The 13672-nt window shown below is 51.9% G+C and overlaps 1 protein-coding gene across 5 annotated transcripts in view; it reads right to left on the reverse strand.

The window, feature by feature from the left end:
- Positions 1-310: 310 nt before the first annotated feature.
- The window catches only part of NEURL1 (neuralized E3 ubiquitin protein ligase 1), a 70458-nt gene continuing 57096 nt past the window's right edge, over positions 311-13672 (reverse strand). For all 5 annotated transcript variants that reach the window (XM_032491008.1, XM_032491010.1, XM_032491009.1 and 2 more), the window contains 3 exons: positions 5943-6632; positions 3303-3449; positions 311-2758 (listed from right to left, as the gene is read on the reverse strand). In XM_032491008.1, the coding sequence (XP_032346899.1) occupies positions 2520-2758; positions 3303-3449; positions 5943-6632 (1076 nt within the window). In that variant the 3' untranslated portion in view covers positions 311-2519. The remainder of the gene's footprint in view (positions 2759-3302; positions 3450-5942; positions 6633-13672) is intronic.

Raw genomic sequence — 13672 nt, forward strand, 5'->3', positions numbered from 1 at the left:
GGTCACAGGAGCAGGCCTCATGGACCACCCCTGCTCCTGCCCCTACAAACTCTGCTCCTCACAGACCTGGGGCCACCACCACCAAAGGGCAGTGGCTTCTCCCTTTCAGCTTGCAAGGTTCACCTGGCATTCCGGCCCCTGCTGCCTAAGCCCCAGGTCAGGCTCCAGCCACTGCCCCCTCTCTCACTCCGGGGAGTCTTCTGATTCTTGACTCCCCTCCATATCCAGGACAACTGAGCCTCCACCAGACACACACCCTCCCACCCACCAGCCCTCCCCAGCCCTCCACGCTGCACAGCACAGCCCTCAGGCTGGTACGAAATCACCTTTATTCACAATCACGGTGACCCAAGTTCACAAAGGAGGCAGCAGCTACCCCCCACCCCACACTAACAGAGGCAATGAGATGGATGGCTTCCTCTCCCTGACCCTCAGGCAACACAGCCCCTGCACTTAAGGACTTTTCCTGCCTCTCAGATGGGAACCTTGACTGGATGGGGCTACCACCAGCCCCACCTCACCCAACTCCCACAGAAGGGGTCCACAAGCTCAGTGACTGGGGATTAGACACCCAGAGTAGAACCATGACTTCCCAAAGGCCCACTGCAAAGCAGGTTCAAACAGCGCCAGCCTGGCATCCTGACCCCCTGTGCTGTCCCACCACCACCCCACTGCAGCCGTCACCAAAGAACTGCCTCGAGTCATACAGAAAGTCTGCTCCCCACCCCCCAATCATTTTACAGAGGTGACAGCTGAGGCTGAGAGGCTACGACCTGGCCAGAGCCACACAACTGGTCAGTGGCCAGGTCTAGAATCCAATGCTCTGCCAGCCACATGGCAAAGCAGGCGCCAGTGGGCATAAAAAAGCCATCTAAGGGGCAGAGGGCTGGGAGGCTAGGGGGAGGCCAGGACTCAGAGAGCTGACCCCAGCCCGTGGCCTGTCAGGACAGGGCATGCAGGGCTGAGATGACTGTGACCTAAGAGCAGCTGGGGGGCACTCCCACACCCCAGAATCAAGAATAAGAAGCTAGAGGTGCTGGGACAGCAGCCCCTTCCTTCTCATCGTTCCTGGGAGTGGATAGCCTTTCCTAAGAACAGGCTCCCTGTGCCTACAGTGACTAGGCCAGCTGGGCTCCCCCTCCCTCCGCCTGCTCAGGATATTGTATGTCCTTGTGGAGAGGGGAGCTCCTGGGCCTCCTGATGTACATGAGTCAGTTAAGATAACCCTGCTTTTGTGGCTCTGGGTGATCCACCGGCCCTAGGGCATTGCAGAGGCTCTGTTGCCCTCTCTATAAAACGGACACAATTTGCCGGAGGGCCTCCCAATTCAGCCCCTTCTTACGGAGTTCTATTTCATGGTAAGCAGAGCTGTCTGTGGACTTTTGGGCTGGAGTCTGGGGAAGACTCTGAGTGATGACTACCACTGCTGACCCCTCCAATGAGGCACCCTGCCTATGAGGGCAACATTTCTAGGGGTTTGGGGAATGGGAATTCACCCCCCTCCCCCAAATAACCCCTGTAAACCCAATAAATAAATAAATAAAGGGGAAAAGCTGTTCTTACTCCAGGGAACCCCTCTACCCCCAACCCAGGGCCCTGGTCCCTCCAGGGGATGCTACAGTTTCCATGAGGATCAACCAGGCCCAGGACAGCACTGAAACATGAGAGGAGAGGTCAGAGGGTAGCTACAAACCTGATCTTTAGACCTGACAGAAGAGACACCCCGCTCTCCAGCCCAAACCAGGGGGCTACCCCTGGGCAGCAGCATCCAGCAAGATGATTGGGGCAGAAGGGCTGTGGCCAGGAAAGGGCCTTCCACGTCTCAAACAGGCCAGGGGGCTAGGGACCCAGAACCTGTAGGCTTCTGTAGCCTGTGTCCACCCATCCAGGGTGAGTAGGAGAAGGACATGGCATGGAGGCTGCAGCCTGCCCAGGAAGAGAGGTAGCCACTGGCCTTCTCACCCCTGGCTGCCAAACCCAAGTGGCAGGGAAAAGAGGAAGGAAAGGGTAGGTGTAGGTCAGACAGTAAGGCGACAACTCAGAAGCTGCCTGCCCAGAGCTGCTGTTGCGCAGGTTGTGCACTGCTCAAGGGCAGTTGGCTGAGGGAGAAAATGGAGGCTGAGGTCCAACTCCATACTCCACTAGCCAAGCCACATGTTCAGGCTCAGGGCCGCAACTGCCCGGAGAAAGGAACACACTTTCTAATTCTCACAAAGGTGCCACGTGAGCTATAGGGACTTCCTGGGAATCTACCCGATAGGGAAGGATCAGGAGAGGCTGAAACCCCATTTAGCCCTCAGCGTGCAGAGGAGAGCAGGTGACTTGCTTCTGCCCTCATCTCCCTGCCTGATACCCCTTTTCTCCCCATACCTTTAAGGGCCCAGTTCTCATGTTTAATGAGAAGGGAAAAGAGTTTCCAAAATGAGGAAGAAGAGAAGGGGCCCTATTGACTTGCCCCTCAGCTGGAGCTGGGCTGGAGTCCCAGGAGGTGGGTGTGTGGGGTTGGGTACCAAGACGCGCTAGGAGCTGCGGTAGGTCTTGATGATGTCCTTGATGGGGCGGCGGCAGATGGGACAGCAGGCGTGCAGAGCCTTCTTGAGGCGCAGGCCGCAGGCGTAGCAGAGGCACATGTGGCCACATGTGTAGATGACCGTGTCCACCGCGTGTTCATAGCAAATGGTGCACTCATCACTCCAAGGGCCCGCACCGGGAGTCACTGGCGACTCGGGCAGGCTCACCGGTGAGTTGGGGGCTGTCCCTGGGGTCAAGAGGACACCAGTCACAGGGCGACATGGCCCAGCCTCGTCCCTGGTTCTTAGGAAGAGAGCGCATGGCCTGCCTCCCTCCATTTTTCAGGATCAGCCTGTCTGCCCTACTACTCAACTTCCCGAGCACCAGAGGGAAGAGGATGCACTCTGGGCAGCCCACTCCTGTCCCCTCTGTGCCCAGACCAGGGGCCAGGGTGTCAGTGAGGCAGTGAGAGGAGGAGGAGGAGGGAAGGATGCAGGAAGGAAGGGGGCCCAAAACCATTTGAGGAAGGCCCCTCCTGAGCTATCCTTTGGGTGTTCTTTGTGCTGAAGAAGTCGTTTGGAGAAAGCTGCCCAGCTAGGGGACAGGATAGGATACAGCCCAGAAATCACCACTCACCTAAGGTTCACTAGGCCTGTCTCCAGCTCCTCTGGGGCCCAGTCCTGATACAGAGGCTGCAAGCCTTCCTCAGCTGGGGTGGGGGTGGGGGTGGGGTCCTCAGGATAGGAGATCTGGTATGGTCACCACGGAACTGAAGGGGCCAGCCTACTTACCACCAGCAGAGCTACCCAGCGGTCCAGAGCTGCACGTGCTGAGCAATGGGTCAGAGAGGCGGATGCCCAGGGTGCTGGGTGAGGTTGGTGTGGAAGAAGGGGAGCAGGGGAGTGATGGGATGCCCCGCTCTGCCAGAATGGTGGAGCCTGCAGAAAGGCAGGGAGGGAGAGAGGGAAGGACACACTAGCCACTCAGAGGCCCCACGTGGGAGAAAGCTTGAGTATTATTTGTTCTCTGCCCAGGAATGCAGCTTTGTTTCCCTAGTTAAACCATGAATCAGGAAATCTGATTCACCTGTGACTCTCCACAGGCCCTAACATAATGCCCTACACACAAGTAAGTCCTCAATGAGGTATTTTTTATTAGTAGTTATTCATTCTAATTCGTTTAATAGTCACTGTTTCTAAAAGTATTCATTAGATGTCTCAGGACTTTTCTTATAGTGTTAATAGGTTTCACGTTAATTATCATCTCTTTCAGAAATTCCTATCTCCTATTTGGTTTTCTTCACTTACTGCACTGGCTAGCACTTTCAGAACAATACTATAAGGCATCTCTATTATACTCCTGACTTTAATGAGAATTTTTCTAGTGTTTCACCATTAAGTATGAAATTGACTGTAGTTTTAGAGTGAAGGAAGTACCTTTCCATTCTTAGATCATGTAGGCCTTCAACAAAGCAAAGCATTCCTCTGTAAGGTAAAGAATTACCCTTCATATATTATTACTGATTTGTTTTTCCTTTGGAATCAATCAGTCAGGATCCCATAACACCAATTTGCTAGTTGAGAAGGCTAATTCTCAAAACAGCTCAGGAGAATTCTATTTAGCATATATTGAATTCTAAATGATTATTCTTCAACACCCACCTTGGCCTACTTCCCTTTTGGGACATTTAAGTCCTGGATTTTTTTTTAAGCTTCTCCTTTGCTCCAGTCTAGTAAGCCTCTTTGGGCAATGGAAGCCTCACTGGAAAGCTACTTATCTATTATTAGATGGTGCTGAGGCAAGAGAATACCTTGCCCTTATGTAATTTCCTTCATCTGAGGAGTAGTGTCTCCTGGTGAATGTAGCCGAATACCTGTGTACCTCAGCCTGATTTTTTTTCTGCACCCCAGTCCAGTTTCTTTTTTATTCCAACCTGAATTTTCACCCCAATATCTTTCCTTCCTGATGTCTTTTCATTAGCCTGATTTCTTTTCATTCTTTGATTTATCTTCCCTCAGTCCTAACTTCTTAGCATCCTAGCCTCATTTCTTTTCATTCTTTTTAAAATTTATTTTACATTCCATCTTCATTTGGTTTCTTCCCAGAGTAGTCAGTCAGTCCCCACTGGTTTTTTCTCATTTCACAAAGTTACACACTCTTACAATCACCAACATTACATACACAAATACACATGCATTTAGTTCCTCACATGTGCCTAGACACAGTATGCCGATTTTATACCGTCAACTCACATTCATTCACATACACACGTCATCTTGCCTATGAAACCTCCTGGGGTGAGGTCTAGGTTGGGGGGCTGTGAGGCCTAGGGGCCTGCAAACTTGTCTAAGCAAACTTGCTTTAAAAAAAAAAAAGATGCCCAGGACCTAATCCAAGATCTACAGAATTGAAATCTCTGGAAGTGGGATTTAAGAATCTGTACTCTAGTAGGGTCTCCTAGTAAGTCTAATGAAATTAGCCCAATCCACTGCTCTGGTTAGCAGACTATCACTTGGAAAGCATGAATACCTTCCCACTCTGGGGTAACAGAGGTCCCAGAAGATACATGTGAAAAAGATTTCTGGTCATATCAGTCTGTAAAAGCTGGACACCATAACCACCACCACCCCTTCATTAAAGATTCACACTGCATATTAAAAGTTCTGAGAAGTTCAATAGTAAAGAATTCCCTGTTTTTCAAAAATTCAGCATATCCCAAACTTTTTTGATCCAAGGACCCCTTTTCAATGGACACCCACCGTGCAGGACACTCTGGGAAACATGGCTTACACAAGTCCACATCACCCAGTCCATCAAACTCTGTCCATTCAAACCCAGAAAGGCCTAGACATCCGCAATCCCATTTCCTCCAAGGCCTTCTGCTCAGGGATTCCCCACTGTCCCCAACCCAGGCACCACCCTACAGAGGTAACTTGGCTACTGACATACCAATCTCTTTTTCTTATTCAGACACACAACTATCCTTAGAGGCAGAGGCCTTTATTCCCATTTTTGGAGAAATGGAAACTGAGCCTCAAAAAGTTCACTGCTGGTGGAAACAGTTTTTTTTTTCTCTCACTTTTAAGTGGCCACTGGAGAATGTGTGTAAGAGTTGTTTATGTATCTGTGGGAATGTAAGTTAATCAGACTGGAACTCAATGTTCCACGCTTTTCTCCCCCTTCCCAGGGTTTATCTGGTTAGCTCTGAGGACCCGTAGACTAGACAACTGAATCCCACTCACAACTCATCTTTGCTGTCTTTGTCTCCTTAGCTAGACTCCCACGAGGGGGCAGGGTGGGCGTTCTTTCCCCCTCCCCAGACTGGCACCCTCCTCCAGGAAAAGTACCTCGCTGGGTCTGGAGGAAGGGCAGCTGAGGCACGAGCCTCGGCGTGTGTCGGGGGAGGCCGGCACCTGGCGGGGAGCACTCACCGAGGATGCGGATCTGCGTGACAGCCCCGTGCAGCCCGAAGAGCATCCAGAGCGGTTGGGAGGCGTCCACGCACAGCTGCATGCCTGCCGCCGCGCCATTGTGGCTGAGGTGCAGCTCGCCGTCGGCGTTGACCACCAGGCCCAGGATGTCGCCGCTGTGCAGGGGCCCGGGCACGCGGCACACGGCCCAGAACTCCTTGCGGTCCACCAGGGCCTCGGGGCTGAAGGGCAGGTCCGCCGGCCGCAGCGTGCCGGGGTCGCACGTGGTGACACCAAAGGAGAGCGCGCCCGGCCGCGTGCTGCCCGAGCGCGTGACCTTGACGAAGATGGTCTCGGCCACACGCACGGGTCGGCTGGTGAAGACGAGCGCGCGCTCGTCGCGCCCGTGCTCCAGGCGCGCCACCGTCTGCTCATCCAGGATGCGGACGTGCGCGCCGGCGCGGAGCGCATGGAAGCGCAGGTCGCCGTCGAGCTGCGAGGGCAGTGCGCGGCTGTGCTGCGAGTTGAGCGAGTTCTGTGGGATGGGGCAGCCGGAGGCCGGCGCGGTCTCGTCGCCGTCGGTGCCCGGCACGTTGAGGTCGCACAGGCTCACGGAGAGGCGTGCCTCGTCCGCCTCGCGCCGCAGCGACGGCCGCCGTAGAGCGGTGAAGGAGCGCGGCCGCAGGCAGTCCGGGAGCACCAACTCACTGTCTGCGGCCGGAGAGGGAGAGACAGGATGACCGTCACGCGTGCACAGCGCCCGGTCCCCATCGCCTGCGCGCCTCCTCCAACTAGTCTTTAAGGCGTGCACTAGTAAAATGCACTGGATTTATAATGGCGTAGAAAATGCCTAGGACATAATGTTGTGCAGGACCGCTATGTAGTAGTTTAAGCAAAGGATCAAGGCTGGGAGGAAGGACACCAAAACTAAAAACATGATCACTTTTAAATGGTAAGCTTTTAAAAGTTGAATTTAAAACAAACTCCTGGGGCCCTCCCTCTTTATCCCCAGCAGCCAGAGCAGCACCCAGCACTTAGAAGACCGCAGTATTTGTTGAGTGCATACTGGCGTCTTACCCCTCTGGGAAGCCAGAGGAAACCCTCATCCCCACCCAGAACGCCTCTCTGCACAAACTGTCTCATCCCAGTAGTTACCTTTCTAGGTTATTGCCATGGAAGGCCACTGAGACTGAGGCAAGTTAAGTGAATTTCCCAAGCTAGAGAAATCAAATCTTTTCTTTTTTAAAATCAAATCATACAAGTAATACAGACTGTCTTGTGGAAAAGGCAGTTCAGCAAAAGAGAAAAAATAGTCTCCTGTGAGCCCACCATCCAGAGAAAAATACTATTAATATTTAGATGTATGACTTTCTAGCCTTTTTTCAATATATTTTTCAGTTACCTCTTTTTCTTAATACAAAAACTGAATCATGCTATATAAACACCAGTAGTTTTTAACAAACTTTTATGAGCAACAGATCCCTTTGAAAGTGTGGTAACTTTCATCTGTCTCCTCAGAAAAGTGCACATTCTCCCTAAATTCTGTGGATAATTTCAGGGCATTCATGAATCACATGAAGCCATCCACGGTTATGAATTCCAGGCTAAAAGAACCCTGCTATACAAAATTCCTTTTCAAAATTAGCTTTTCCACTTACTGTGTCCTAAATACCTTTCTACACCAATAACCATATTTCTGATACCACACTTTTTAAATGGCTGGCTATGTCTGCTTTATGGAGTCCTATAATTTGTAACAAAAGTCACCAGGAGTGATGACACACCCCTGCATTTCATCCTTAAAGCAGCCCATGGAGGTGTTCCCATTGTACAGATAAAGCTCAGAGATGTTCTGTGACAGCCACCAAGTGGCAAGTGGCAGATCAGGATTAAAGCAAGGTCTGTCCAACTCCTGACACTACAATCTCCACTTTCACGTCCTCCTTGTTTATTGAACCCTTTCTGTGGGAGTTCCCAAATCTGGCCACATCATGGGCCACTCCCTTTCCAGGAGCCTTTTCTCTGAGCCTCCCCAAAGGAGAATCTGTGCTTTCTCTCCAGAAACTGAGTAAGGATGGTTAGGGTGCTTGGTGTGAGAGCAAAGCTTGGGGGACTGGACTGGTAGGGGCAGCAGAGGCCAGAACTTGGCTCCAGCTGAATCTAGAGACTGTCTCTAGAGTCTCCCTGCTTTTGTTCTCCCCAGCTCCCCTGCCCTTCCAGGAACAGTGTTGTTTGGGCCCCAGCAAGGAGAGGATGCTGGGCCCTCCCCCCAAGTCTCCTGCTTCTCTGGAGAAGCCTCTTGGGGCCTAGCTGGTCGGGATTTCCCAGCATCGTGTTTGGCAAGGAGGAGGGAGCCGACCGGAAAATGTGATTATTCCAGGGAATTGACTCTGTGACAGCAATGGTGCAGAGAGGCTGGGGGGCGGTGGAGAGGCACAGGCAAAGGCGGGGCAAGACATGAGAGACAATAATGGGGAGCTGGGGAGGGCAGTGGGGTGACCTGGACCCCAGGGAACAGCCCTTGCTCCCCTACCCCTTAGGGATTCCAGACACTGGCTCTTCAGGACTCCAGAGGGTGGGGGTCAGGGAGGGGAAGGGATGGGGAAGCGGGGTGAGGAGGAAACAAGTGGCTCAGAGACGTAACCAGGGCCTACAGGAACAAGGCTGTCAGAGGGGCCCACACACATTCGCACCCCGACGCTCCTCTCCCCAGCCCCATACCCCACACACACTCGGGAAAATCAGGCCAGAACCCATGGAGCTGCACAGACCCTCAGAACAGAGTCCTGAATGGGACTGGATGTGAGCTGTCCTGGTCTCTGCCCCTTCAGGAGTCCTCTTCCACTTGAATACGCCCACTACCTCCCAGGCAGCCCGTGCCATTGTTGAGCTACTCTGTCTTTAAGAAAGTGTTCCATCTCTTAAACTGAAATCTAATGCCCCGTATTTATACCCACTACCTCTGGGGCTGCCTCTCAGCCCCACATGGAAGACAATTCTCCTCAGGAAATACTCAGACTCCCCACACACCTTCCCACCTCTTAGACAATGAACAGAACCAGACTCAGTACCCAGATGTGCCCTGACCAGTTCAAGGCACAGGGCACCTTCACACCTCCCCTGATAAGTACACTATACTTCTTATAATGCAACCTAAGAGTATTTTAGGGTTTTTTGTAACCAAATTCCATATACTGGTAGGCAAGATAAGAGCACTAGTTAAGTGCAAGGACATTGAAGTCATCATCTTCGGTTCAAATCATGACTGCCATTTCCTGGTTCTATGGCCTTGGACAAATAGCTTAACCCCTCTGGGCCTCTCTTTTTCAGCAGTGAAATCATCATTTACTTATTGGTATAAAATCTGGATTCTAATACTTCCCTCAGAAGGGATGCTGTGAAGATGAAGTGGAGTAAGGTAGCTAGGGCACCTAGGAAAGCATCTGGCACATAATAACCACTAGGTTAATATGAGCCATTACTACTGTTTTCATGCTACATGGCTCGGAAGAATACACATGGGTTTGGGGTGATACAGGCCTGGGTCTGAATGTCTGATCCAGCCCTTGGCTGGTGGCCTGTGGGTAAGCAACTTTCCTCCAGCCTCAGATCACTCACCAAGAGAACAGGGTTAATAATACCCCTGCGATGTTGGCAATGTTCTTGCAGGGATCAGAGGTAGAGCAGGAAGCCCCTGGCACCTGGATACTTCACTCAGGTTGTTTGCCAACCAAGGTCAGGGCCACCTGCACTCAGGCAACTAACTTTTTGACGAGGACTTTCCATCAGTCATGCTGGACACCCAGGACATAATCATTGAATGACATCGCTGACTAAAGACCACAAAGGAGAAGCTACAAGTGGCGATTAGAGAGGAAAGAAGAGAAAGAAGGAGAAACAGTGGGAGAATACAGAGAGAGGGGAAGGGGTTGAAAAGTGACCCCTTTGACCAGACTTGAAATATCACACGAATTGGGAGAGGAGGTACAGGAGACGCTGGGAAACAGCTAAAAATGGAATCCCTGGGGCCAGTGCCCAGCCCAAGTATGTCTTCTCTCCCAGCCCTTCAACCGCTCGGGGTCAGGAGCAGCTGCAGGCCGCCTGCAAGCTTCAAAATAACCATCCCATCAGTATGCCCAGCTGCGCTGGGGACCTGAAATAGATGAAACTTGAGATAGAGGAATTGGTCAGAGCACCCTCCACAGAGGGCACAGCAAAGGTCAGAGCAGAGTGAGCCGACATCAAGTCAGAGGTCAGGGAAGGGGCTGGGCCCCCAAAGCCAGGGAAGAACACCATGGGCCCAACCTCAGCCCAGGACTGTGCCCTGGGGTACAGCTTGGTAAAGCCAGACGGCCAGCCTTTGACCCCAAGCAGTGGGGTGGCCCCACATTTGAAGCATCAAGTACTTTAATCTGTGCCTGGGACACACAGCTGCCCACTTTGGAGTTGTTTATGATGACGGAGGGGTGGCACAGGGCCACGGAAGAAGCTGCAAAGCTGGCTCCCCTCTCGTGTCCCCTTTCAGGAAAGAACTGGTTAGTCTTCAGCCTGGCACTGGCTCCGCAGATCCTCTGGGCCAGGGCAGAAAGATCCAGGTCCTAGGAAGGGCAGGGAGGCCTGGACCAGGGTTTCCTCCCCTCAGGGTGGCATGAGGGCACCCACTCATTGACCCATTGTGTGCCCAGTCCTGGGCAGGAGTTGAGGAGAGAGGGAGAGCCAGGACCTGAGCCCTGGGGAGCCAGTAGCCCTCGGAGGATTGAAGCTTGGAGGCATGAAAATAATTGAATACAATTTTGTCACAAAATTCTTAGTGTCTCAAGTCAGAAAGGACCTTAGAGGAAAATGAGGAAATCTGTTTATCTCTGCCAAATTCTCACCCAGCCTTGGCTAGAATGCTCCTGAGGACAAGAAGCTCACCATCTCCCAAGGCCATCTACCTCCCCTCTTTGACTGTGATTGCTAGAAAAACTCCATGCATGCCTCCAAGGGTCCTATTTCCACTCCTTGCCCCCTCCCCCCAACGCCTCCCTCCCCCGGCTCCATGAGCCTTCTCTTCCTTAGGATAAATATCCCTTTTAGGATAATGCTCTCCAACTGAGGCTGAGAATTCCTGTTTCAGAGTGATTCAGAGACAGTATCTCAGAAGAAACAAGATTTGACCCAGCCCTGAAGGACTAAAGGGTTTGGATTGACAGAAGCGAGAGGCACTGGGGTGGGAAAACCACGTTAGCAAATGCCTGGGGAGAACAGTCTGAGCAAGGTCAGTGGGAAAGGAAGGGAGCGGGAGGTGCCAGGCAGAGGGCGCTGGGGCCAGCTCCTGCCCAGAGACCCACCCAGCTCCCGACCCGTGACATGCTGCCAGCCAGCACCGGGTAAGCGAGGCAGGGCCAAGGCAGTGGAACAGGGGGCCTCAGGGGCAGGCGAAGGGCTCCTTTGAAGCAGGGCCTGCCATCAGCTCAAGTCCTGTTTGTTTAGATTCTCACATCCGCAGCGCTGGATAATCTTTAACTATGGGTCAGCCTGCAGCTGCCCAGCTGGCTGGCGGGTATCTGCCGGCCCCTGTTTGGAAGGAGTGCCAACCCATTTACTATGTCCATAAACATCCTCCTGCCGGCCTGCAGCTGGCATGGGTCAGGGGAAGGAGCCACGAGGGTGGGTACATGGCTTGGACGGGTGAGGGGTTTATCCATCCCCCAGGGCAGTGCCCTGAAACCCATACCACCTAGACCCTCTCCATATACATCCAGCCACGGGATAGCTAGGAGAAACAAACACACTGAGGCTCGTGGAGGGAAGGGCAGAATGTTGCAGAATCACTCAGAGTCACAGATTCTTAGATTTAGAGACTCTGCAAGCCACAGGATCTTAGGTGTATAGATTCACAGAATGATCTGGTCTGGTGGTTCTCAAACTTTTTAAAGCAATGGAATCCTTCATCCAAGGGACCAAAAGCTCTGGCTGAAGTCTAAGGTGGCCACAGAGCCCTACCACCCAGCCGCCTCAGAGATGCCTCTGTGGAACCCCAGTGCTCCAAGGAACCCAGATGGAGAACCACAGATCTTATTCCAAGAAACAATTTAGATCACATGGTCTGACTTTCAGGTATAAGGACCTGGTTTTAAGGCTCCCTCTTCCAATGAGAGGACTGGGGCGGTGGGGGTAGGGGTGGGTGGGTATCTATTTGGCCAAGGTTTTAAACTAGGTATTTCTTTTTAACCCCAAACCAATAGCCCTTCCCATTTGTATGAACACTTTCATACATCTGTGATCCTCAAGGACTATCTGTGAGGTTAAATGGCATGCATACAATTATGTCCAATAACAGGCAAGATCACTGATGCACAGAGAAGCTAAGAAACTTGACCAAAGCCTGTGAGTGGCCAAGTCGGGTCTTGATTCAGTCAAGTCTCCTGATTCTAAAATGAGGGCCTTGTCCTCAATACTGCAAGACTCCAGCTCCTCCCCTATACACACCCCACTCTGGGCCCCCAGGTCTCTCCATGGTCCCCAGAACTTTATCTTGGACCAAAGACATATTAGATGGAAACACATAAAACTGCCATTTCTGGACATTAGAAAAAGTCCAATATTGGCAATTATATATGGTTGTACTTTATATATAGTCATTCTGGTAGAAAATTAGAGTGTGCTGTGAACCATAGTACCAAACAAAGCCCTCAGCAGCCTTCTGGGAACTACAAGGCAGGAGACCCACCCTCAGGACTGAAACCGGACGCTGAGTACCCACGGCCCCTCTTTGACCCGCTGGGCCCTGGTGTCATATCTGTGCCCAACATGTGTGGCTGATCCCTGATGCCTTGATCTCTCATAAGCTCTATTCTGGAAGACATAGAAGGGCCGAAGTCCCCACCCTTGGGGGGTATACAGACTTAGGAGGGAGACAAGATAGACTCGTATTCAGAGAAGCTGAGAAGTAACGTAGCCCATGCTCCTGGACTCAAGTCCCAGCTCTACCAAGCTGCATGACCATGTGCAAGTTCCTCAGGCCTCTCTGAGCCTCTGTTTCCTTATCTCCAAGATGGGCACAATAATAACTTTCTTTACAACATATACAAAGAGGACTTCTGCTGTGTTCTTAAAGAGCAGGACAATACATGCCGTAGAACGGCTGATACCGCTTGGACCTCCATGCACTTCAGGTGGTCAGGAAGGACCACGAAGAACAGGGGAGGTCAGGGAAGTCTCCCTAGTGAAGGGGAGGGTTTAGTGGTGGGCCTTGATATAACTGGCAGAATTTGGGGTGAGCAGAAAAGAAGTGCCTAGATCAGAAGGAACAGCAAGATTTCTTTTTTAAAAAAAAACTAAGAAGAAATGAAGACTGTCAAAGAGGAAGAAATCGCAGTTAGCATCCTCAGCTCTTTCTCCATCCCAAGAGTTTGGCTTGGGCTCCTTAAACTAATATTTGCTTCTCAGCCCCTGGCAGCCACAGCTGAAGGTAAATATTGGTTTAGCCTGGGAAGCGGAAGCCCCAGATGGCAGTGTGGTCCTTGGCCGGCCGGGATGGCTCACACTCTTTGTACCACAAGCTGAGGCACACTCTGGACAGGGGACCTAACCCTGGGCCTTATCTACAGAAAGACCCAGGCAGGCAGGCTGGCCCGTCATCCCAGAAACTGGCGCAGCAGCAGCCTGATCCCCAGAAAGGTACTCTGAGAATCTCCACACATCTCCCTCCTCAATAGGCAGGTGAGGTCTTTTACCAAGATCTAGGATGATGCCAAGAGTCCTTA

This window comes from Camelus ferus, chromosome 11 (assembly GCF_009834535.1).
Source record: "Camelus ferus isolate YT-003-E chromosome 11, BCGSAC_Cfer_1.0, whole genome shotgun sequence".
Lineage (NCBI taxonomy): Eukaryota > Metazoa > Chordata > Mammalia > Artiodactyla > Camelidae > Camelus > Camelus ferus.